At 39.3% G+C, this 26,605-nt stretch overlaps 1 protein-coding gene across 1 annotated transcript in view; it reads left to right on the forward strand.

Annotated features, from left to right (window-relative positions):
- The window catches only part of LOC110970888 (immunoglobulin-like and fibronectin type III domain-containing protein 1), a 37,415-nt gene extending 12,176 nt beyond the window's left edge, over positions 1 to 25,239 (forward strand). Inside the window, exons 11-15 of the mRNA XM_051948705.1 lie at positions 9,259 to 9,344; positions 9,461 to 9,653; positions 11,541 to 11,837; positions 15,802 to 16,121; positions 24,769 to 25,239. Of these exons, the coding sequence (XP_051804665.1) occupies positions 9,259 to 9,344; positions 9,461 to 9,653; positions 11,541 to 11,837; positions 15,802 to 16,121; positions 24,769 to 25,239 (1,367 nt within the window). The remainder of the gene's footprint in view (positions 1 to 9,258; positions 9,345 to 9,460; positions 9,654 to 11,540; positions 11,838 to 15,801; positions 16,122 to 24,768) is intronic.
- Positions 25,240 to 26,605: the final 1,366 nt, after the last annotated feature.

A 26,605-nucleotide genomic window follows, 5' to 3' on the forward strand; every position in this document is an offset into this window, starting at 1 on the left:
GCTCTACACTATTTGGTTTACTATCCATGGATACTTGAGTTACAGAGTGGAATTGTTATGACAAGACAAAGTGTTATTATAGCAAGACGTTAAATAAGCCAGAACAAAACACTAAAATTCAAATGCACCATTTCACCAACCAAAGCAATTAAAGGCATAGTACAACATCAGAGCGCTGAAGCTGAGGAAGCAAGCCGCTTGTTTTTGTTGTTTTCCATGCACATCACTGATACAGGTTGTCTGTGTGGGCAGATTTGTTCTGAAACTGCTGGCTTTTGTTTATTTGGTCACGCCACCATATGGTTCACTGACTCCTTTTTGCAACACTGGGATACAAACAGGTTCCAGTCACAGACCGCGGAACAAAACAATGTAATATCTGCCAGGCGGCAAGCCCAGAGTACCATGAATGACAATTAGCTGTTAGAAGTCTGTTTTCATGTGAGTAGTGAATGTATTCATCCCAATTCTTTGTGCCAATTTTACACAAAGAATTGGATCTCCTCATGAAACAGCAGATAGTAAAGTAAAAAAACAACTTAAGAATAAAAAACTGACAGTATTCTGTGGGTTACTGCATCTAAGCTCATCAGGCATTGAGGCCTTCTGTTCAACCATCTCTTGTTTCAATTTTTTTAATCAAGATATAGTACTAGTCAAGATAAGTACTTTAAAAAATGAACAGTATTGCCTTATTTAAACAAAACATATATTCATAGTTATATTTTGAGAACCATTTTGAAACTCCAGAACTGGTTTCAAGTTGGATCGTGCTATTTACTAATATTTTTACTCTGCCAAGGAACGTGGCAGTGTTATGAGACAATTGCCGTTGGTCGGTCTGTCTGTCTGCAACATTACTCAAAAAAGGACGAACAGACTTGGATGAATTTTGAGATGAAACAAGGACAAAGTTTTGGCAGTAGTGCAGCTTATAGTCTGGATCCATGGATTTGTTCAAGATTTCTGTGTCATTGTGAGATAGTGGCACGGCGTCACTGCAACCATGACAACAAGTGAACACTACATCAGCTGCCTGCTGATGATCACATGATTGCGATCCTACTACAAATCGACCGCTGCAGACTTATCCATCAGAAATGATACAAGGAACAATTGATTAAATTGTGGGGGTGTTTCCAAGCTCCATCGGTTCCCACCGCCAGCTACATATTTAGGTCAAGCGATTCAGTATCTGTATATAACGTATACATGCAAAACAGTTGTTAATGCAGTGTTTCTCAAATAGTGAGGCATGCCCCACTGAGGAAGCGCAGGGGCATGATGGGGGGGGGGGCTGATTTTAATGTCAGCCTATTTATTTTGCACAAACTGCGCTGGCCATTTGGACTCGGACATACGGACTCCCGAGAACGGGGGAACACATTGTTATGTGCAACTGGAACACCACTGTACTTGATCACGTCGCCACCTCGGCTCATCTACTCTGGGTGTGAAACGTGATGGTCCCTTTCGCCCTGCAGGACGACTTTAGAAGACACTGAAAGTGCTTGAGTTTACAAAAAGTCTTAAAATGCTGAATAGAATCGCTATAATTGCATTTTGAGTTTGCAGTAATCTGTGAATGTACCAGACAGATGACAAATGCAGAGAAATAGAAATGAAATAAACATTTTTGTGGTGTAAATTATTACTTTGCCAAAGAGGCAGAGGAAAAAGTTAAACCACAAAAATGTCTGTCTTTATGATAAACTTTTAGTTTATGAAAAAATGTTTTTGTTACATAAATAAAAAAAAATATTCCTAAAAAAATCAGCCATCAAAATGACACCATTTATCAGGCCCAGAAACTATGAAAACAGAATGAATCTGGGGATTTTCTACTTTCTGAAGGTCCTTGAACTTCTTATGCTTTTGTTATAGCCATACAATGGGAAAAAAATAACTAAATACAGGCCTTAAATCATCAAAACAACTTTTTTTCTATATGTCCCATTTTAAAATTGTGTTAATTTTACAAATTTTAAATTATAAACTATCTATTCATTGATTCAACTGTCAATCAAAATTTATTTGAATTGAAAATAATGACATATTGTGTCAAAAATTGCTGTTTGACATAATTTTTTAATCATGTCACCACAAAAAATATATACACTGCTCAAAAAAATTAAAGGAACACTTTTTAATCTAAGTATTGCATCAAGTTAGTCAAACATGTGGAATACTGATCTGGTCAAGTAAGTAACAGAGGAGGTTTTTAGTCAGCTTTAGCTGCATTGGTGTTCATGAAATTAACAACAGGTGCACTAGAGGGGTAACAATGAGACAACCCCCTAAACAAGAATGAGTTTACAGGTGAAGGCCACTGACATTTTTTTCCTTCCTAATGTTTTCTGACTGTTTTGCATTTGGCTAGGGTCAGAGTCACTTCTGGTAGCATAAGGCGATACCTGGACCAGGGGCGGCTGGTCAATAGAGGGCGCTAAGGCGCCGCCCCCTCTGTCTCACATCATGTAGAGTCACAGCCCTTCCTTTAATAAAACGTTTTTAAAATTACATTTACATGTATATCCTATGTTTTTAACAAGCAAAATGGATAATAGAACCGGTAGAGAGTTACTAAAATGTATAATTTGTAATATAAAGTCAGATTAGAAATGTCCGACGTTGTCTACAATTACTAATAGTGGACATATATCCGTCCGGGGCGCACTCATCTTTCCCCATTGACTCTCGTTATAACTTTGACATGCGCAGTTCGTTGCTCTTCAGTACAAGAGATAGGAGACAGCAGGGCGCAGGCTGACAGCGCCCTGCTGTCTCCCTCTGATCGCTTTACACACCATCGGCCATGGGGTGGCAGCAGAGAGTGAGCGGTTTGTTCATCCGCTTGCCTTTAATAAACCGCCAAGTGAGTGACGTTCAGCGCAGAGTGTCTTGGCTAACAGGATGCAGTGAGGCGGGGAGCCGGGCAAGATGGCGGCGTGAGCAACCCTCCTTTTCAACCTGTTGCACCAAACTTTAAATTTTATTTCGGAAAACAATCGTTTTAACGCTATACTCTGTTTTTGGTATCTTATCATAGCCAAGACGCACTTTTGATGTCTCAATGTTTTCTCAAGACAGGAAAAGATCATCTGCCAAGAACAAAAGCCCGTTTGCTAAAAACAATCCCCCTCTCGTAAGCGTAATCGCAGGACACAACCTCACAGACATAACCTCATGTCACACTAAGATGGCGCCTGTGACTGGCGGTGCCTCGGCTCGACTCCTGTGTAAACTTTTTCTGGTAATTTTTTCTGCATATGTGATCATATCAGCCCGACTAACTAATGGATGTGTCTTGCCTTACAAACTTATGATCGGGACTCACTGTTTCGTATCAAAGAGACTATGGAGGGCCTGTTTAATACACAGGATCGTTACAAACAGGCGTTTCCTCCCCCCTTGACGATTGACTTAAACTCAGGAATATTTGTTGCTGTTCCGGGTGTCGGGCAAGGTTCGCAGGAGACCGCTGCCTTCGTCCAATCGCGCTGCACACCTCGGACACTACCTCCGTGACGTCTTTCACGATCCACCTTGGTCTTTTGAATGCTTGTTCCATTGGTAATAAATCTTTTTCCCTGAACGATCTCATCTCAAGGGAAAACATGGATATAATGTGTATTACGGAGACTTGGCAAAAAGAAGAGGAGTTTATCCATTTAAACGAGCTCTGCCCTGCTGGCTTTGCTGTTTACGGGAAGCCCCATCCCCGTCAAGGATGTGGGGGGCTGGCATTTGTCCATAAGGTGGATTATGTTTGTAAAGTGATTCTTTCACAGGAATACACTTCTTTTGAATCACAGATGGTCAAGGTGGGCACCTTGCACCCTTTCTACTGTGTTGTGGTTTACCGTCCTCCTGGCTCTGCTGCTGCCTTTTTAAAGGATTTTAGTGACATTTATCCTCTATTATAAAGTTGGAATCTGTTTTAATCCTTGGAGATTTTAACCTTCATGTTGACAACACCTCTTCATCCTATGCAATGGAACTTTTAACATTGACTGAAGCTTTTAACCTTGTGCAACATGTTTCAAAGTCAACCCACCGAAAGGGCCACATCTTAGATTTAGTTTTTACACTTGGCCTGGACATTTCAAATGTGTCTGTGAATGATGTCCACATGAGTGATCATTGTCTTGTTTCATGTGATTTGCATTTCAGTCCTGAGCCCAAACCTTTAGAAGTAAGGTCCCAGAGGCGCATTATCACTGCTAATACTACAGAAAGGTTCTCTGTTTTGTTTGATCCTCTTCTTTTAACAAATTGCTCTGGTGTAGACAATCTAATTCAGTGTTTTGATGACCACTGTGCAGTGATTTTGGATCAAGTGGGCCCTGCAAAAGCTAACCTGACTACACAGAAAAAAGCCTGTCCTTGGATTAATGAGCATATTTTAAGTTTTAAGAGACTGTGTCGAAAGACTGAACGCCTGTGGAAATCTACTAACCTTGAGGTACACAGGATTTTTTTCACCGATAAAATCAAGAAGCTCAAGGATAATATGCCACCCCCTCAGTGTGGTGCCTCGGTTGCTATCGAGCCTGCCTCCAGCATGTGGTTCACCTTTGAGTCTGTAACTCTTGCTGATGTTTTGGCACTGGTAACCAAGATGAAATTTTCATCCTGCTCCTCTGATGTCATCCCCTGTAGACTGTTCTTAGAAGTGCTGGAGGCAGTCGGTCCCTGGGTTACCGAAATGATAAACCTCTATTTATCATCAGGTGTGTTTCCAAATACCTTCAAGCACGCCATTGTGGAGCCATTACTAAAAAAAGCAGGTTTAGACCCGGCAGACCGAAATAGTTATAGGCCCATCTCTAAGCTGCCATTCTTGTCGAAGTTCCTTGAGAAGGTGGTTTGCAATCAGCTGTCTTCTTACCTCGATCAACATAACTTCTTTGACAAATTTCAATCTGGCTTCCGTAAACACCACTCCATGGAAACAGCCCTACTGAAAGTGTCCAGTGACATAATGATGTCTGCCGATTCGGGCAAATGCACTGTGCTAGTTCTCCTGGATCTGTCCTCAGCTTTTGACACTGTTGACCATCAGGTCCTGTTAAGTAGACTGAGGGATCATGTGGGACTGTTGGGGTCGGTTCTCCAGTGGTTTACCTCATATTTGTCTGGACATAGCTTTTGTGTGTCAACAAACCAGATAAAATCAGAGTCCGTGAATCTAGAAATTTTGTCTTAGAAATTTGGGTGTTTTCCTTGATAAAGACATGTCTCTAGTGCTGACAAGAAACTGTTTCTTTCAACTAAGAAAAATCTCTAAACTCAGGAAAATGGTCTCAGGTAACGATTTAGAGCTCATCATTCGTGCCTTTGTTTCATCACGTTTAGACTACTGTAACAGCTTGTTTTCATGTCTGAACAAGGGGGAGCTTTCGAGGCTGCAACTTGTGCAAAACTCTTCAGCGAAATTTTGACCCGCACAAACAGGCAGACTCGCATATCTCCTATTTAAAGGAGCTTCACTGGCTGCCAGTTTCTTATAGAATTAACTTTAAGATTTTGGTTCTAACCTTTCGGGCCTTACATGGTCAAGCTCTTTCTTATATTTGTGACCTGCTCCAGCCTTACTCCCCTGCGAGGGCTTTAAGGTCTGTGGATCAGAATCTGTTAAAAGTGCCACGTACTCGGTTTAAGACCAGAGGAGCCCGATCATACCAGGCTGTTGCTCCCAGGCTTTGGAATGATCTCCCACTCTCTCCGCTCAGTTGCGTCTGTTGACGGTTTTAAAATACAACTTAGAACCTTCTTGTTTGCTCAAGCTTTCGCTTAGTTTCTGGGGCTGTTATGATCTTATTTTTTGTGTTGACTATTTATGTGCATTTAATTGTTGTTTTTTTATTCATGCTGTGAAGCACTTTGTGGCTCTCTGTCTGTGAAAGGTGCTATATAAATAAAATTTACTTACTTACTTACACGACTACTTCAAGGAGACCGGCGACATGCTCCTGGGTGAAGACGACTTTCCTCCCCTGCCTCTCTCAATCAATCAATCAAACTTTATTTATATAGCACTTCTCGCCCCAAGGGACCCCGTGTAAAGAACCAGCTCAAAGGAGACCTATGTTGGCGGACATTGAAGGTGAGGGGCTAGCTGGCTGTGATAAAGAAATCATTGGAGTTCTCTCAAATCTTATCAATTCCCACTTTGATGCTATGGAAAAGCTAATTAATGGCAACACACTGAAGATTGAGGGTCTTAGGAAGTCTATTGATACATTGTTATTGGTGCATTGGTCCTGGATTCCTTCTGGTGCAGGACAATGGCCAGTCTTATGTGGTAAGAGAATTCATGGAGTTCCTGGAGGATGAAGGAACTGATGCCATTAGCTGGCCCCCACGCTCACCTGACCTGAATCCAATAGAAAACCTTTGGAACATTATGTTTTGTTCCATCTGAAACCATCAGGTTGCTCTTCAGACTGTCCAGGAGCTCAGTGATGCCCTGGTCCAGTTCTGGGTGGAGATACCTCAGGACACCATCCGTCGTCTCATTCAGAGCTTGTCCCGACATCATCAGGCTGCATACAAGCACATGGAGGCCATACAAACTACCGAATACCATTTTGAGTTGCTGCCAAGGAATTTCAGAAAGATGGACCAGCCTGCCACGTCAGTTTTTCACTTTGATTTTGGGGTGTCTTGAATTTAGCCCTCTTGAGGGTTGATAATTTTCATTTCCATCAAACAATGTGACATCTTGTTATACCTAACACATTATCCAGTCCATATCAATACACATATTTGTTTTTCCCCACATTGAATTAATGATGTGTTTTGAAAGTGTTCCTTTAATTTGTTTGAGCAGTGTATATACACACACACACACACACACACACACACACACACACACACACACACACACACACACACACACACACACACACAAACTATACAGTGGGTACGGAAAGTATTCAGACCCCTTGAAATTTTTCCCTCTGTGTCATTGCAGCCATTTGTCAAAATCAAAAAAATTCATTTTATTTCTCATTAATGTACACTTAGCACCCCATCTTGACAGAAAAAAAACTGAAATGTAGAATTTTTTGCAAATTTATTAAAAAAGAATAACTGAAATATCACATGGTCATAAGTATTCAGACCCTGTGCTCAGTATTGAGTAGAAGCACCCTTTTCAGCTAGTTCAGCCATGAGTCTTCTTGGGAGTGACAACAAGTTTTTCACACCTGGATTTGGAGATCCTCTGCCATTCTTCCTTTCAGATCCTCTCCAGTTCTGTCAGGTTGGATGGTGAACGTTGGTGGACAGCCATTTTGAGGTCTCTCCAGAGATGCTCAATTGGGTTTAGGTCAGGGCTCTGGCTGGGCCAGTCAAGAACGGTCACAAAGTTCTTCTGAAGCCACTCCTTTGTTATTTTAGCTGTGTGCTTAGGGTCATTGTCCTGTTGAAAGGTGAACCTTCGGCCCAGTCTGAGGTCCTGAGCACTCTGGAAGAGGTTTTCCTCCAGGATATCTCTGTACTTGGCCACATTCATGCTTCCTTCAATTGCCACCAGTCGTCCTGTCCCTGCAGCTGAAAAACACCCCCACAACATGATGCTCCCACCACCATGTTTCACTGTAGGGATTATATTGGGCGGGTGATGAGCAGTGTCTGGTTTTCTCCACACATACCCCAAAAAGTTCAATCTTGGTCTCATCAGACCAGAGAATATTATTTCTCATAGTCTGGGAGTCCTTCATGTGTTTTTTGGCAAACTCTATGTGGGCTTTCATGTGTCTTGCACTGAGGAGAGGCTTCCGTCACGCCACTCTGCCATAAAGCCCCGACTGGTGGAGGGCTGCAGTGAGAGTTGACTTTGTGGAACTTTCTCCTATCTCCCGACTGCATCTCTGGAGCTCAGCCACAGTCTTTGGGTTCTTCTTTACCTCTCTCACCAAGGCTCTTCTCCCACCATTGCTCAGTTTGGCTGGACGGCCAGGTCTAGGAAGAGTTGTGGTCATCCCAAACTTTTTCCATTTGAGGATTATGGAGGCCAATGTGCTCTTAGGAACCTTGAGTGCTGCAGAAATTCTTTTGTAAGATCTGTGCCTTGCCACAATTCTGTCTCTGAGCTCCTTGGGCAGTTCCTTCAACCTCATGATTCTCATTTGCTCTGTCATGCACTGTGAGCTGTAAGGTCTTATATAGACAGGTGTGTGCCTTTCCTAATCAAGTCCAATTAGTTTAATTAAACACAGCTGGACTCCAATAAAGAAGCAGAACCATCTCGAGGAGGATCAGAAGAAATGGACAGCATGTGAGTTAAATATGAATGTCGCTGCACAGGGTCTGAATACTTATGACCATGTGATATTTCAGTTTTTCTTTTTTAATAAATTTGCAAACATTTCTACATTTCTGTTTTTTTCTGTCAAGATGGGATGCTGAGTGTACATTAATGAGAAATAAAATGAACTTTTTTGATTTTGGCACATGGCTGCAATGACACAGAGAGTGAAAAATTTCAAGGGGTCTGAATACTTTCCGTACCCACTGTATATAAACGTTGTGGGTACATCTATATCAAATGGCCACATTCTATGTTGCCGTGATTTCTAATTTCTAATCATCAATAACTAATAAATATGGTGGAATGAACAGCTTTGGCGGATTACTGCGCTCTCTGAGTGCTTTCCTAGTTACTCGTAGTAGCACTAGTAGTAGTAGTATTCTGTATATTTTGTTTTGTGTTATTATGACATGCAGCTGTAAGGTTTGGAAAATACAGCTGACATCTGCATTATCAATGATTTTGTGTCGTCCAAGATGGGGCATTTCATGCTGGAATTTTTGTTTTCATACTTCATCTTTGTTCAAATCAGATATTATTTAATTATATACAATATTGCAGACATCTAAATCAACAGGAGGATGAGAAATCACAGTGAAAATTTAAAACTTTCTTCTCTTCAATACATGCTAGATACTGTCATTCAAACATAGCGTGAAATTTCAATGTGCAAAAAAATATGCTCTCAGGAAATCTGCATGCAATTTAGAAATAAAGAAATAAGAAATCTATTAAAGTGTTTGATATAGTAAGCTAAAACTTCAGATCTTCTAAATATCTTCATAAATATCCATATTTTATGCTATAAAATGTTCTGACAAATCAGACATGATTGAGCAGAAATTATTTCTAAAAAACTGATGGTTTTAGATGAAATGACCTCTAAGCTCTATGAATATAAGAATCTAAACATTTCTACCTAAATTTTACCCTCACAGTAAAGCCAAAGTTTACAGATCGCAAAATGAAGACCTTCGTGGTGGTGAAATCTGGAAACACCGTTCGTCTCAACATCAACTTTGAGGTATATTGCATTGTGTCCAAGCTTCAAGGGAGAATGCGCTTGACTGTGTGAGCATTTAAGCAACATTATCAGATTTGTATTAGTATATTATTAAATGTTCTCCTTGTTGTCTACAGGCTTCCCCGCTGCCTGAGATTTCTTGGTTAAAGGATGGTATTCCTGTGCCCAAACATGTAACTATCACTAACTATGATAAAGGTTCTCAGCTGTTGATTCCTACATCGGAGCGGTCGGACTCTGGCATATACACCATCACTGTCAAGAACATGGTTGGACAGGAAAGCTTTAATATTGAAATCAGAGTTACAGGTGAATGTCAGCAAGCATATTTCCTAGTTATTACAATAATCCTGATTATGAACCAGTAAATTCCAGTTGGATTTACTGAATTGAAGTGTAAAACTGTGAATTACATATATTCAATAAAGAGTAACTGAGCTAGATACAGTTACATGGTAAGTATTGTTGTATAGTCAGAAATACAATGTGATTTATAACTTGATAGCATTTTTTTCCTTGGTATCTTAAATATGCATGTTTCAGCAAATACAGTAGGAATGGTTTTAGAACAGGAACAATAACAAGTCATTTTTAGAACTAACCTTTGTTTAGCAGAGAAATTACGTATATGTAAACCTCACTGTCACACAGTATTACAGTTATCCTACTCAAAACTCATGAAGATGTCAAACACAGTAACTAAGTGAAAGGAGGGTGTTGGATACAGACAGATGAGGCAATACTGATAGTGAGTGATAGTAGAATCTGAACTATGTCCTTATCAGTTTTTCTGAGCTTTCAACTACACCCCCTGTCAAAAGTTTTAGGACAGTTTCTCATTCAAATAAATGAGAAAGTGTCCTAAAACTTTTGACAGGGGGTGTATATCACACAGTTGTTTGGAGTGAATGGGCTATTCGTGAATGTGAGTTAGTAGTCATATGACTGCAAATGACCACTATTGTCCATTATTGTGGACACAGAGGTTGGATTGCTTTGCTCAACATACTACAACATGATAAAAAATAAATCACAAAGTACTGGGCTAATTACTCCGCCAAGGAATGTGACAGAGTTATGTGATGATCAACGTTGGTTTGTCTGTCTGTTAGCAACATTACTCAAAAAGGGATTAACGAATTTGGATGAAATTTTCTGTGAAGGTCAGAAATGACACAGAGACCAAGTGATTCAATTTCGGTAGTGATGTGGCTTATAGTCTGGATCCACGAAATTGTTAAAGATCTCTGTATCATTGTAAGACAGCAGCATGGCATCACTGTACCTATGACAACAAGTGAACTCCTGCTGATGATCACCTGATTGCGATTCAACTACAAATCCACCGCTGCAGACTTATTGGGACTTACTCATCGAAAATGATACAAGGAACAATTGATTGGTGTGGTGATTTTTGATCATCAATAACTAGTAAACAAATGCTGCATTTGTACAAAAAAAATGCTGCAAGTCTGACAATGCCATTATTGAAGAAATTTCATTCTTAGTCTTTCGAAGTTTGCTGTAGTGGGGTGCTTATGGTATTCCGGCTTACCAACACAGAGCATGAGTCTGTGATAGTAAGCCGACCCAGAACATTTTGAGAGTACCCATTTTATAGGAATGTCAGAGGGTGGATCAGAGGGTAGGAAGGGGGCCATAGATAAACACAAGGGTGAAGAGTGGTTAATTTGCATATGGTTGGTTATCAGTAACAGAGGGTAACACAAAAAGAACAAAGAACAATTAAATCAAAGGATCTCACATATACACCCCCTGTCAAAAGGTTTAGGACACTTTCTCATTCATTTGAATGAGAAAGTGTCCTCAAACCTTTTGACAGGGGGTGCAGATGCAAATAGCAAAGGTGTGACACCAAAAGTTAAGGGGGATGTGTCTGACAGACAGTAACAATTAACAAAGATAACAGAATTGTGGCTAACTGTGGGAAATGGAATGCAGGGGGCGACGTGACACTAGTACCAAAAGGTGTGCTATTTTCTTCATCACCATATAGGGGAATGAACAGTCTTAACAGAGTACTGCACTCTCTGAGTGCTTTCCTAGTTGCAACAAGACAGAAACTTTAATATCAATTCTTTCAATGTTCAAATTATGAAGGTGTAGTTCAGATTGAAAAACAGCAACTTAACCTTGCAATATCAGCAATCTGTAAATCTGCCTCTCTGGTTCTAGATGATCCAAGGCCTCCAGGCACAGTGGAGCTGTATCAGAACATCCCAGGAACAGTGACTCTGTGCTGGGCTTCCTCTCCAGATGAGAAGAGGGATGACAGGCTGCACTACATGGTGTCAAAGCGAGACTCTTTCAAACGCACATGGAGGACAGTGGCAGACAACCTCTTTAACAATAAGTTCACAGTTGTCAACATTCTGCCTGGACGGGAGTATTACTTCAGGGTGTTTGCTAAAAATGACATGGGTATGTCACCTCCTTCTGAGTCCCCTGTGTTTGGAACCAAAAAAGAAAAAGGTTTGTGGAAAGTGTAATCTTAAACACAATGAGAAACTGAGTTTTCACTTTTTAGGACACCAACACTAACACACGGTTGCTAAGATAAAACAGAGGACTTCTGCTAAGTATTGTTTTTGTTACACATGCACATACAGTGGCCTAATACAAAAACGGATTTGGACAATTGATGTCAAAAGAACCAACACTTCTATATGGAGTTAACAGCAAAGTTCTGAAAATCTAACCATGCTTATTGGGGTCCAAGCACCGAATGGTGACTCTACTGAAACCCTAGGGTTTTTTTTTTCTTTTTATACTTTTTCATCCGCCAAAAGAAACTCAAATTTGGCCTAAAAGTACTTGAAAACGTGGAAATTTGCACACACATCAGGACCAGCGAAAAATTTGATATTTTATGGCACTTGCGCATATGTGTGCCAAAATGGCTCCATACCGTCCCCAACAATACTGCAAAATGTGGTTGCTAATCCAAGGGGCAGGATGTTTCATCTACAGCTACAAAATTTGGTAGACATATGCAGCATATCATGACACACAAAAAAGTCAATTATGAAGATATGCTAAACCCAACAGGAAGTTGGCCAATAATCATGAAAACTTTTTGAGACAAATTCTTCATCAGGGTAAGTCCAAGATACCTCAGAATTCGCCAGTAGATACTTCCTGATGAAAAGTTATCAAAATGTTCTACAGAAGTCGAAGGGCGTGGCCATGGCGTCCCCCCAAAAATATAGATTCTTTGCTATGAAATTTGAAGTGGTGTCTAACTCTCCTGTACATACTCCAATCTGCATGAAACTTTACATGGTTGATCAGCGAACTGCCCTGATGACATCCATGTGGTAATATTCATTCACAGTCACAGTGCCACCTTGTGGTATCAGGAAGTAGCCATTTTTACACTTTGATGAACTATTCTTAGCCAGTTAATCATATTCACCTCAAACAAGGTGACATAAGCCTGAACACGATGATGATTTACAGAGAAGATGGTGACTCATCATCAAAGGGGCATGGTCATGGAAATTTAACTATTTATATCTCAGCTGCACAACATCCAATCTGGCCCAAACTTCATATTATGGACAAAATTCAGGTCTGAACACATCCACACTCATTAATTTAGAAATACTCATTACACTACCTCTTGGCAAGAGGACGTTATTGTCATTACACTTGCACTTACCATTGCCTGAAATTTTGTCATATCATTCTGCAAATTGGTCGGCTCAGTGTTCACATCTTGACGATGCGACAGTGTGGAGATTTTGACTGTTCATAATATGCTGTTCCTGTGACAACACATCTTTGCTGTGATAAACAAAGTACTTTTCGACAGGTTAGGAACGCTCAAGAAGTCATCAAAATTGCCATACACATCTGGACTGGTGAAAAAAATTGCTATTTTAGGGGAATTGTACATGTGTGTAGCAAAATGATTCCATAGCAACCACTGGAAAATTCAAACAGAAACTATAGCCAGTACATGTCACCTAGACTTATGAAATTTGGTACATATATGTCACTTGTCAAGACACACAAAACTGTAATTGACACCCATGCCCAAATTGCAACAGGAGGTCGGACATTTTGAATTATTTGTCATATTTTCAATGATTTTGGGCAATATTTTGACATTTTCAAAAGCTATAAATTCAAACAGGGTAAATCCAAATACACTCTCAGTCACAGCGCCACCTAGTGGACAGGCTTGGATTCACTGACCAGCAAGGATGCGAAGACCCATTCAATGCTGCTTGCAGTTTTAATTTTCTTTGCTACTGAAGGTTCCAAAAGTACTGCAGCTTTCATACATAGTCTGCTAGGGATGATGATTTGTCTAGAAATGCATCCACAAATTCAGATGGAGCAACAAGAATAAAAGACCGCAAAAGTCATGTATGTGGACATTTAGCGTTGGTAGCATGCTGACATTATGTTCAGCTAGTCAGCATATTAGCGTACTGTCTTCTGTAACCTGTGAAGTTTACCAACAGTTTTCTCATAACATCATCATGAGGAGATGTTGAGCAGGAGAGCCAGGAACAGCAAAGACACATATAAACAACTATATAGCAATAACAGTAACTTATAACTTGAAAGTTCCATCCCTGAGGTTGTTTTGTTTTTACACATAAATGAGCTAAATGTTGAGCTACATTCAACACATTCATTTCAATTGTATATTTTTTTACTCTGATATCAAAACTCGTATCAAGAATCATAAGACTACAGAAGAACTTTCATGAGCTTCACAAATGTTGAAGAAACTGGTTATTAGTTGAGGTCATCTAACTGGCTAAAAATAAGTATCTGGGCAAACAGACAATGAGTGACAACAGAAGACGCAGGAGCAAATCAAAAATGAGAAGCTGCAGATTGGACTGCATAATTGTGAGTGAAAATAAGAAAAACAGGTGAGAAATGGCAGCAAGGATCACACTAGAAACCCATAAGTTACCAGATACAACTATGACCATCTACAATAAAGGATCAACTGGTAACGGCACATGGGGATGTGGTGAGAACTATTAATAGGAACAAAGAATGAGACAGCTGGGATAAAATCTATAAAATGGAAAAGTCCACTGGTGGTCCATTAAGTATGACGTGGACAAAGAAAGACAGAAATGACTGAACAGGAAATTAGTTTTTTAGCAGTACAGGTTGTGGCTATAAAGTTGACATTAGGATTGTAGGAGGTACAGAGAATCAGTTGATGTGTAATATTGGCACTATCACACTAACAAAACTTAAAGATTATAATATTTTGAACTATATGGTAACAAATCAATAATTTCTTCACTTTAATAAAATCACAAAGAGTTGAAATTCTTACAGCAAATATATACACTACTGTTCAAAAGTTTGGGATGTCCCAGACAATTTCATGTTTTCCATGAAAATTCACACTTTTCTTAATTTCCTAACATATTGCACAAGAGTTTTCTAATCATTAATTAGCCTTTCAACATGATTAGCTAACATAATGTATCATTAGGACACAGGAGTGATGGTTGCTGGAAATGGGTCTCTGTACCCCTTTGTAGATATTCCATTAAAAACCAGCCGTTTCCAGCTAGAACAGTCATTTACCACATTAATAATGTCTAGACTGTATTTCTGATTTATTTAATGTTATCTTTATTGGAGAAAAAATGATTTTCTTTCAAAAATAGGGACATTTCTTTGTGACCGCAAACTTTTGAACGATAGTAATTTACCATGGAAGAGACTCAACACCTCATTACCCTTATTTAGAAAGCCCAAAGAAAGAAACACTGAACAAGTGGATACCATGAGTTACTGAAATTAGAAGTGGACCGAATATTGTTTAATGCTTAATTCAAACATAGAAAAAATTAGCAAAAATAATATATAAATAATAACGTACATGTAACACACACACACACACACACACACACACACACATATATATATATATATGTGTGTGTGTGAAAAGTTCAATTGCAAAAACAGATAACTCCATTTTGATAAATTTTCAGAATTTTTTTATTGTTTATTTGAGATAATATCAATCAAACTGAAGTTGAGTGGATTTGACTCAGTAGAAAAATGACAAAATGGAGAAAAATAAATTATTAGTGTTATAATCATTATTATCTCAAGTAAACAATTATATACATATATATATATATATATATATATATATACATATACATATATGTATATGTGTGTGTGTATATATATATATATATATATATATATATATATATATATATATAATGCAAAACCCAAATATAGAAGAAATGAGCAAACATAAAATAAATATGTATAAAAATAATTTTAAAAATTCTAATTGAAAAAAAAAAACTGAGGATGTATTTTTGCAACAGTGGGTCCTACAGGGTCAGAGAATATGGTCTTCCATGGTCAAGGCCACTTAGTACATAACTATCACGTGTGCGTAAACTACTTAATGTATTTCTTTCTGTTTCAGGACGGTTCAAAGTAAACATGCCAGAGATTAAATCCTTGGACTTTGAAGTCCCTCCGTCCTTCATTGTTACCCTGAAGAGGCGTACAGCTCCTCAGGGTTACGAGTGCTACATGAGCTGTGCAGTTCGAGGCAACCCAACTCCACGGGTGACGTGGTACCGCAACAACATCAGCCTCAACACAAACACCAACTACCACATCACAAATGTATGTGGAGTGTGCTCCTTGCTCATACTAAGAGTTGGACCCAGAGACAACGGAGAGTACAAGGTCGCCATCGACAATAAGCTGGGGAGAGCAGAGTCATCGATGTCCTTGAATGTCAGAGGTAATAATAATTTTTAAGAATAAGATCACATTTTTAGAGTGAAGTATGTACAAAACAACCTGAGACTGTGTTTCTTTACAGAGTGAAGAAGAGCTGGAGCTGTTGGACAGAAGCTGAAGTGACAGGTGTCTAACTTTGTTAAACAACATTTTGTGACAGCTTGTATTGATTTAGATTTTTAGTCTATTTCCCATTAAAGTGACGCATCAGTATTTACCATTAGCCTAAAATCATGCTTTTAAGCGCACAAGACATTTACTATGATGCTTCCATCCACTGAAGATCTGTGCAACCATCATTGAAACTGGACGGCTACGTTACAGGAAAGATTTGGTTTTAAATAGTAGTTATTCCACAAGTAACTTTAGATAGACTTTTGGTTTTGGAATGTTCCTGAGGAGTGAAAAAAAACACAATACAAAAGAGATTTTGTGAACGCATTACTATCACACCAACTGGGAGGTGCTGCGGTTTGTGGCACTTTGCAATAAATTAATAAAAGACAGACTTGGGTGCTGTGGTTCTTGTCCTCTATGCTACACTCCAACAAGCTACGATCACAGGCAACATGAGAAAGATTTCTACCAATTATTTCACAGACCAATGGTTACGGTCTCTGACACTGCAGGAAATGTGCATCTGCTATGAAAAATGATGATGGAACAGCTCTCCCTTGAGGTGAAACTGCAATTTGACACGAGTAGGTTTGTGATAGTTACATGACAGTTCATAAGGGGTTTGACATCAGAATTGCCTCCAGAACTGCTTATGCAAATTAAGCAATACGTACTCTACCATTCAAAAGTTTGGGGGGACCCAGACAATTTCATGTTTTCCATGAAAACTCACACTTTCATTCATGTGCCAACATAACTGCACAAGAGTTTTCTAATCATCAATTAGCCTTTCAACACCATTAGCTAACACAATGTACCATTAGAACACAGGAGTGATGGTTGCTGGAAATTAATTTCTGTATCCCTATGTAGACAATCCATTAAAAATCAGCCATTTCCCACGAGAATAGTGATTTATCACATTAACATTGTCAAGAGTGTATTTTTGATTAATTTAATGTTATTTTCATTTAATAAAACTACTTTTCTTTAAGAATACAGACATTTCTAAGTGACCCCAAACCTTTGAATGGTAGTGTATGACAATAAATTGAGTCTCTGAAGGTCTCTTTCACTGCCAAAACAAATAAACGCGGCGTCTGGGACATTTAAATGCAGTGTTTTCCATTTCCATTTCATACACTAAGCAAGTAATCTATAAATCAGTTCATTTTGAACACAATCTGCACATTAACAATGAAAGTTATAACCCTTGTGCAGATGTATACCGTAAGTAGAAGCTTGCAAATGCCGTCCATTTCTGAATATACAATAGTGCTTACAAAATACAGTAACTTGACCTCACCAGGAAGCTCAACCTTAATATTTTGAACGGAGGCATTTTATATGTGATGAAGGTTTAATTTAAACATCTGAAAACTCATCCACCACCATTAGAGTTACATACAGCCTGCCCCTCCTTCAACATCAGTTGCTTTGAATCTGACGGAGGTCCAATGAATGAGTAGGTCAGAGGGTTTAGCAGAATGGACAACGTGATACCTTCGCAACTGCAAAAGGCAAGCTGCTCTTTGCTGGGTCAGCAGCTCTCAGATTTAGTCCATCTTTGCTGCCGTGGCCAGGCACAAGCCCAGGAAACCATAGTCACAAGACGTTCCAATCTTGTTGGAGACACCACCAAAGACGTCTAAAAAAACCCCACCTCCTCCTCTCCTCCAGCTCTGTTGTTCATTATTACCCTTATGCAGGGCCGGCCCTAGGACTTTGGTGGCCCTAAGCAAGATTTTTTTTTTGTGGCCCCAAAACATGCACAGGGCAACTACCAAATCACGTGCACAGCTTGTAATTGGGTTAAAACACACATGCACATGATTAACAGCAAATATTCAGCCCACTCCTGAACTTCCTTTTTGGAGCCATGATGCCATCTCTCGTGCTACTGCTTTTCCATCTGTGGCTTCTCCAGACCAGTGTAATCGATCAAGTTTGAAACGGTGCCATGGTGTCACAGTAGCCTAACTTACACACGAAGCATGGAGTCACCAACTGACTGCTGGTTTATTTTTTCTTTCCTGTATTTTTCCCGTATAGTTTTCTAATAAGCCAGTTTAAATTGATATGTTACCATGATGATTTATGTTTTATTGGAATAAAGACAGGCATGGGCGTAACCACCATCTCAGAAGTGAGGGGGACAAATTTTTCAGAGCGATTTATCATTCTCTTACATTTAATTGCACCGTCCTTAGTGGCTAAAGAACCACATAATCCCTAACAGCCACAGTACAATACCAGGGGACCAACTAGGCTAGTTCTTTAAACTACAAACTATAAAACTTTAAACTATAAAATCTAAAGTTTTAGTGGCCAAACTCTAGTTGAGTTGACAACAATGTCCCTTGAACATCTACTGGACGAGTAGCCAAAGGTGCCAAACACTGAACATCAAATGATCAGTACTGCCTGGTTTCTCCCTGCACTAGATATCTTATTTTCAGGAAGTTATAATCTCTCCTTACCTGTAAAGACCCTACATCCTTGTCCCTGCTGCTGGCCTCTGATCCATCTCCTCCCTGACTCTGCTCTTTCTGTTATGGCAATAAACATAAAAAATGTGGTAAGAAAAATTCTGAAATAGCATTAGGAAGAGTAAAAATTGCAGTAGAATTTAACCTCAAAATCACTTTAACCCATAGATACATATTTTTTTTCACCTCTGCAGACCCTGCATGGTCAACATTACTGCTGGCCGCTGCCTCTGGTCCATCTCCTGTCTGACTCTGCTCTTTGTTATGGAAATAATCATTAAAAAAATCGAAAATCAAAATTCTGAGATAGAATTAGAAAGAGAAGGAGTAAAATGGGCTGGTTCTATGTGCAGCAGCAGCAGTAATCTATAACTGTCCGAGCCTTTCACGACAATGAACAAGAGAATCACAAACTTCCTGCAGGTGATGAACGTAGAGGACGCACAGTTGAGTTGGGAAACACATTTTCTCAGCTGCATCTGTGCTCCACTGGTCACTTTCTATTGCAAAATACAATGCCTGACTTAATTTTGGATTTACTGAGCAAACACAAATTATTTGAATGCGCTCATTATGTATCGCTGAAACGTGTGTAGCGGACAAGCTGCATCAAGCACACTAGGAAAAAGGTTACGTGTCGCAAGCTAGGCAAGTTGCCCTCATAAATAAAAGCATTGCGTTTTTTAGTGTTTTTTTTTCAGACAAGTGAAATTTTATTCAATTATTCATAGACGCACGTGCTTCCTGATTTACTTTAATTAGTGAATTTATCAGAGAATATGAGTGAAAAGCTTAGTCGGTGACTTTTGTTTAGAAAATTTTGAGATCGTATCATATCTTAACCCTAGGATGCATAGGTGGGGTCAAAATTGACCCCAGAGGTTGTTATTCCTTAATATCTTTAAGATTAAAAGTTTTGATATTTTCATATTCCAGATATTCCTCATAAAACATGTTTGTGACATGATGCCATTTGCATTTTTATTCATTTTTTCATTAATTTAAAAAAAATTCAGTTTTTGTATCAGTACCCCACTCTTCCATGGGCGGGGTCAAAAATGACCCCAAGTATTTCCAATGGGATATTTGACTTAACATTAGTTCTTGGCAACTGTGAGTGTAAATAAACATTTACTGTCCCTCATACAACTGATGTCAGCAGTCCCACCACCTAGGAGGTCATTTTTGCACAGCATTATACATGTAAGTATTATCTCCATTTATGAACTTATTTTTCATTGACAGAATATGTGAATTTTATGTGAATATCTGTGAAAGTTTGTGGTTAGCTAGCAATACTGTTAGCTAACAATACTGCTCGCTAACTTTATTACTAGCAAACAGAATTAGCTAACACAATCACACACACACACACGCATGCACACACACATACACATACACTCATACACTGTTGTTGCACTGTTATTACACAGTATCTTAGCTAACAGGATTGATAGCTAAAGTATTGTTAGCTAACACAAACACACACACACTCTCTCTCTCTCACACACACACACACATACACCATTGAATAATTGATGATCATATAATAGACTACCTAATGGGTTAGTGTGTGTGTGTGTTTGTGTTAGCTAACAATACTTTTACCTAACAATCCTGTGAGCTAACATACCGTGTAATAACAGTGTAACAACAGTGTGAATGTGAGTGGAGGTGTGTGTGTGTGTGTGTGTGTGTGTGTGTGTGTGTGTGTGTGTGTGTGTGTGTGTGTGTGTGTGTGTGAGTTACTTACAAAGCTACAAATGATTTATAGTTTTAGACCGCAAAGCCACCAACTTCTGTTGGAAATGCAAAAGCCCTGTCTGCAATGGTCACAGCCACAAGAAAATAGTCTGTGAAAGCTGTGAAGAGTGAGAAGAGACATGTTTGTGTCTGAACATAAATGTTGAATGAATGTTATTGAATGTTATGATTGTTATGAATGTTATTGATTATTGTTACTGAATGTTAATTTATGTGTCCCTCTGTCTGTTTTAAAATACGGAGGAAGATTAAACATGTTTTGATACCGTTTCAGTAATTGTTATGTGATAAAATTTGAATTAAAAGTGAAGAAAGAGCATATCAAAACTGAAAATACTCTTTTGTTGAACAAAATATATAATGTCTAACCAACAGGAAAGAAATGTCTCAAGTTTATTGCAAAAATGCATTGATTTCAATTGGGGTCATTTTTGACCCCACCCATGGAAGAGTGTAGGTATTGGTTGGCCATGCATCCAAGGGTTAAAACGGCATACTTGACAGTAGTTGCAGCACCTGCTGGTATTTATAGTGTCCCAACTGCCAGCTGCTTCCCTGTCACATGTTAATGCCATTCACATGAAACGGTGATACGCTATTAATGATGGAAATCCTCTGATCCTCTCAGCCCACAGCGTTTTCACATTTTTAGTCACTGTGGGTTCATTTATAAAGTCCTGCACCCTTATGAAAATAAAAGGTGCAGGACTATGTGTGTGTGTGTATATATATGTATATATATATATATATATATATATATATATATATATATATATATATATATATATATATATATATATACATAAAATAAAATTCTATACACATTTTACTATTTACATTTATTTTATCATTCTAATATTATTTAAGAATATTTCTAGTGTGTTTCCATACTTGTCTCTTCTCTGGTCAATGTAGACAGAGCCTGCAGTTCAGCCGAAGAGTCACTAAAGTTTTCTAAGGTTCTGGGTTGGGCTGGCGAGCATAACAACTGTTCCTTACAGGATCTGATTTACACACGTGGACAAAATTGTTGGTACCCCTCAGTTAAAGAAGGAAAAACCCACTATTCTCACTGAAATCACTTGAAACTCACAAAAGTAACAATAAATACAAATTTATTGAAAATTAAATAATCAAAATCAGCCATCACTTTTGAATTGTTGATTAACATAATTATTTAAAAAAACAAACTAATGAAATAGGGCTGGACAAAAATGATGGTACCCATAACTTAATATTTTGTTGCACAACCTTTTGAGGCAATCACTGCAATTAAACGATTTCTGTATTTGTCAATGAGCGTTCTGCAGCTGTCAACAGGTATTTTGGCCCACTCCTCATGAGCAAACAGCTCCAGTTGTCTCAGGTTTGATGGGTGTCTTCTCCAAATGGCATGTTTCAGCTCCTTCCACATATGTTCAATGGGATTCAGATCTGGGCTCATAGAAGGCCACTTTAGAATAGTCCAACGCTTTTCTCTCAGCCATTCTTGGGTGTTTTTGGCTGTGTGTTTTGGATCGTTGTCCTGTTGGAAGACCCATGACCTGCGACTGAGACCAAGCTTTCTGACACTAGGCAGCACATTTCTCTCCAGAATGCCTTGATAGTCTTCAGATTTCATCGTACCTTGCACACTTTCAAGACACCCTGTGCCAGATGCAGCAAAGCAGCCCCAAAACATTACTGAGCCTCCTCCATGTTTCACCGTAGGGACAGTGTTCTTTTCTTCGTATGCTTGGTTTTTGAGTCTACGAACATAGAGTTGATGTGCCTTACCAAAAAGCTCCAGTTTGGTCTCATCTGTCCAAAGGACATTCTCCCAGAAGCTTTGTGGCTTGTCAACATGCATTTTTGCAAATTCCAGTCTGGCTTTTTTATGAGTTTTTTTCAGCAGTGGTGTCCTCCTTGGTCATCTCCCATGAAGTCCACTTTGGCTCAAACAACGACGAATGGTGCGATCTGACACTGATGTACCTTGGCCTTGGAGTTCACCTTTAATTTCTTTGGAGGTTGCTCTGGGCTCTTTGGATACAATTCCAACGATCCGTCTCTTCAATTTGTCATCAATTTTCCTCTTGCGGCCACGTCCAGGGAGGTTGGCTACTGTCCCGTGGGTCTTGAACTTCTGAATAATATGAGCCACTGTTGTCACAGGAACTTCAAGCTGTTTAGAGATGGTTTTATAGCCTTTACCTTTAAGATGTTTGTCTATAATTTTTTTTCGGATGTCCTGGGACAATTCTCTCCTTCGCTTTCTGTTGTCCATGTTCAGTGTGGTACACACCTTTTCACCAAACAGCAGGGTGACTACTTGTCTCCCTTTAAATAGGCAGACTGACTGATTATGAGTTTGGAAACACCTGTGATGTCAATTCAATGACACACCTGAGTTAATCATGTCACTCTGGTCAAATAGTTTTCAATCTTTTATAGAGGTACCATCATTTTTGTCCAGGCCTGTTTCATTAGTTTGTTTTTTTAAATAATTATGTTAATCAACAATTCAAAAGTAATGGCTGTTTTTGATTATTTAATTTTCAATAAATTTTTATTTATTGTTACTTTTGTGAGTTTCAAGTGATTTCAGTGAGAATTGTGGGTTTTTCCTTCTTTAACTGAGGGGTACCAACAATTTTGTCCACGTGTGTAGGCATATTGTTTATTTTTGAATAAGACATGTTGAACTAAGTCATTTTGCTTAAATGTCACAATTTCAAATGTAGATTTGGGTAATTCTTCTGATAGACACACATGAACAGTCAGAACATTGAGAGTCTTACAGTCTTTGTTATTATTGTGGTTGTTTATGCACTTACTGATTATAGTAAAATGTATAATTTTGGCATTTAAAAAATTAACGATAACATGTCTTTGACACCCGTTGGTTAGTTGAGGTTCTGACTGTTAATTGCTAAAAAAAATGAAATGAATGTATTTCTGTCATGATACAGTGCCCTCCAAAAGTATAACTGTAGAGAATTGAGATGAATAAACCTGAAAGAGAGATTGCTTCTGATTTGAATCCTCTAGTCATACACAGATAGCACATAAATATATTTTTTCTTCTATAAGTTTTTAAAAGTTAGATTAGTATTCTAAAATGTTTTAACACTTCTAAGAAATTTCAGTCAATCTTAACCTAGTTTTGAAAAAATCTATACACTACCATTCAAAAGTTTGGGGTCAGTAAGAAATGTCTTTATTTTTTGAAAGAAAAGCATTTTTTTTAATGAAGATAACATTAAATGAATCAGAAATCCAATCTACACATTGTTATTGTGGTAAATGACTAATGAAATATCTACATTGGGGTACAGAGGAACATTTCCAGCAGTCATCACTCCTGTGTTCTAATGCTACATTGTGTTAGCTAATGGTGTTGAAAGAGTGATTGATGATTAGAAAACCCTTGTGCAATTATGTTGGCACATGAGTAAAATTTTGAGCTTTTATGGAAAACATGAAATTGTCTGGATGACCCCAAACTTTTGAACGGTCATGTAAATTACTTTTGGATATTTCTGTACAAAATAAAATAGCATAGCTTAAAAGCTGAAAACTGTTGCGCTTTGACCTCACATTCACTAGTATTAAAGGTGAAAGTGAAAACATTTGTTTGGCTCTGTTAACATTTAGAGGGGGTTGTATATGATTTGTAACACTGCCACCAGTGTTCTAATAGAACCACATATTGTGGCAGTACAGCTGTAAAAGTATAGTTTCTCTGCCAAGGAACACGGCGGAGTTCTGTGATGATCGATGTTGGTTTGTCTGTCTGTTCAAAAATGGAATAACAGATTTGGATGAAATTTTCATTGAAGGCCAGAACGTCCGAAATGACACAAGGACCAAGTGATTAGATTTTGAAAGTGATGCAGCTCATAGTCTGGATCCACGGCTTTGTAGAAGATTTCTGTAACATTGTGAAATAGCGGCACAACGTCAATGTACCTGTAACTACAAATGAACACTATGACAGCTGCCTGCTGATGATCACATGATTGCGATCCTACTACAGGTTGACCGCTTTACACCATGAATTGTTTAAAAATTTCATCCGTTGGAAATCATACAACAACTGAGTAGATTGAATATTGCACTCTCTGGGTGCTTTTCATTGTTTTAGAATTGACATTCTCCAATATAGATGGCATAAAAATCTCAATGACAATGTGAGACCTCAGTCTGGTTAAATCAATGAGAGCAAAGGTTTCAGACGTTTTACCTGAGTCCAACTGCATTGGTTAAATCCTCTCTCTCTCCCTCTCCAGTCTGTTCCAGGTCTGCTGGTGGAGGAGAGGACCGTTGCCCTGGAGGAGGCTCAGAAACAGGCCCAGGAGAAAGCTGAGGTTGCCCTGGTCACATCAGAGAAACTGAGGAGCTCTGGCCTCCTCTCACAACTCTGGGCCCTCCATGCTGAGATGAACACCCGCTGGGAAGAAATAAAGCAGGCTGCTCTGTCTGTCACAACCCTCCAGGGCATGTTCAGCAATCAGAGCGAGGAGTTCGAGGTCATGAAGAAGAGAGTCATGGCTGGTTTGAGTTTCAGCTCAGCGCTGTCTGAAACTGAGGACAGCCTGACCAGCACATGCTCAAGAGTTGCTGAGCAGGGCGCATTAGTGGAGGCTCTAAATGCGCAGTTAGAAGGACAAGCTTCAGAGCTGAATGACCTGAGAGAGCTGCTGTACCTTCATAATGTTGCACTTTATGCACACAACAAGGAGATAGCTGCAATAAAGTGAGCTAAGTTTGATTTCACAGACTATATCTTATCTACATACAGACTTAGTAAACTTTCCAAAAAGAGTTTTTATTCCTGTCCTATATGCTTTTCAGGGAGCTTGTAAAGGCTAAGCAGGCCATGCTCCATCCATCCATCCATTCTCTATACACCGCTTCATCCTCACTAGGGTCGCGAGGGGAGCTGGAGCCTATCTCAGCTGACTCGGGCGAAGGCAGGGGACACCCTGGACAGGTCGCCTGTCTGTTGCAGGGCTACATATACAGACAAACAATCACACTCACATTCACACCTACGGGCAATTTAGAGTTAACAATTAAACCCAGCATATTTTTGGACTGTGGGAGGAAGTCAGAATGCCCAGAGAAAACCCACGCATGCACAGGGAGAACATGCAAACTCCATGCAGAAAGATCCCAGGCCCAGGCCGGGATTTGAACCGGGGATCTTCTTGCTGCAAGGCAAAAGTGCTAACCACTACTGCACTGTGCAGCCCGAATGACTCCAGATGAACAGTTTTTCACTTCACAGACCCTCAACAGCAGTATCATGACTCAGCTGCACACTTTCCACTCCCAGGTGTAACCCCACTACAATTACTTAGATTGTTCTTTTAGAAAACCAATTAGAGGTTTTGTATTTCAAGCTGCAACTACTAAATGTTTAAGTATACATAATGATTATCATATCTGTTTATTCCAGCTGACAAATGGACCATCTAACCACAAATCAACTGAGGAAGGCCATCCAGCTGAGGAGCTCGTCTCAAGCACAGCACAGGATGTAAGTGAACTGCAGGAAAAGACGGAAGATGCTCAAGAAAAAGCTAAAGAGGAGAATGTCGAAGATGACACAGAGGAGCAAGCAGATGAGGACATAATGCAGGAGGAACAGCTAACGGAAGAGAATATAAATGGGGATAGCTCGCGCCAAAACCGAGCGATCGCGCGATTTCGGAACGAGATTTGCTTTCTAGCGTCCTGAGATTTGGATACAGACCACAACAAAGAGCGATCGCCAGGTAATGTTGAGGTTTTCGTTCACTTCTCATCTCTAGTATGTTGTGGGACACTCGTTGAGACTATCCAAGCCGGTCAGTGTGGCAAAAAAAGCACATTAGGGCGGACTTTGACACGGGGGGGGGGGGCAAGTTGCCCCATACTTTTCGCTAGCTGAGCTGCTAGCTGAGCTGCTAAGCTGCCTGCCTGGCTAAATACTGGAGCTATGTCGAAAATTCATTTCTCCATCACTCACATGTATGAAATGACATTTGAAAACAGACCCCAGGTTGGAAAAAAACAAAGTTCCCCTTTAAGATAAGTGACAAGACTTTTGTCAGGGACTGTACATTAATGGGAACCATCTTC

Source organism: Acanthochromis polyacanthus, chromosome 5, assembly GCF_021347895.1.
Source record: "Acanthochromis polyacanthus isolate Apoly-LR-REF ecotype Palm Island chromosome 5, KAUST_Apoly_ChrSc, whole genome shotgun sequence".
Lineage (NCBI taxonomy): Eukaryota > Metazoa > Chordata > Actinopteri > Pomacentridae > Acanthochromis > Acanthochromis polyacanthus.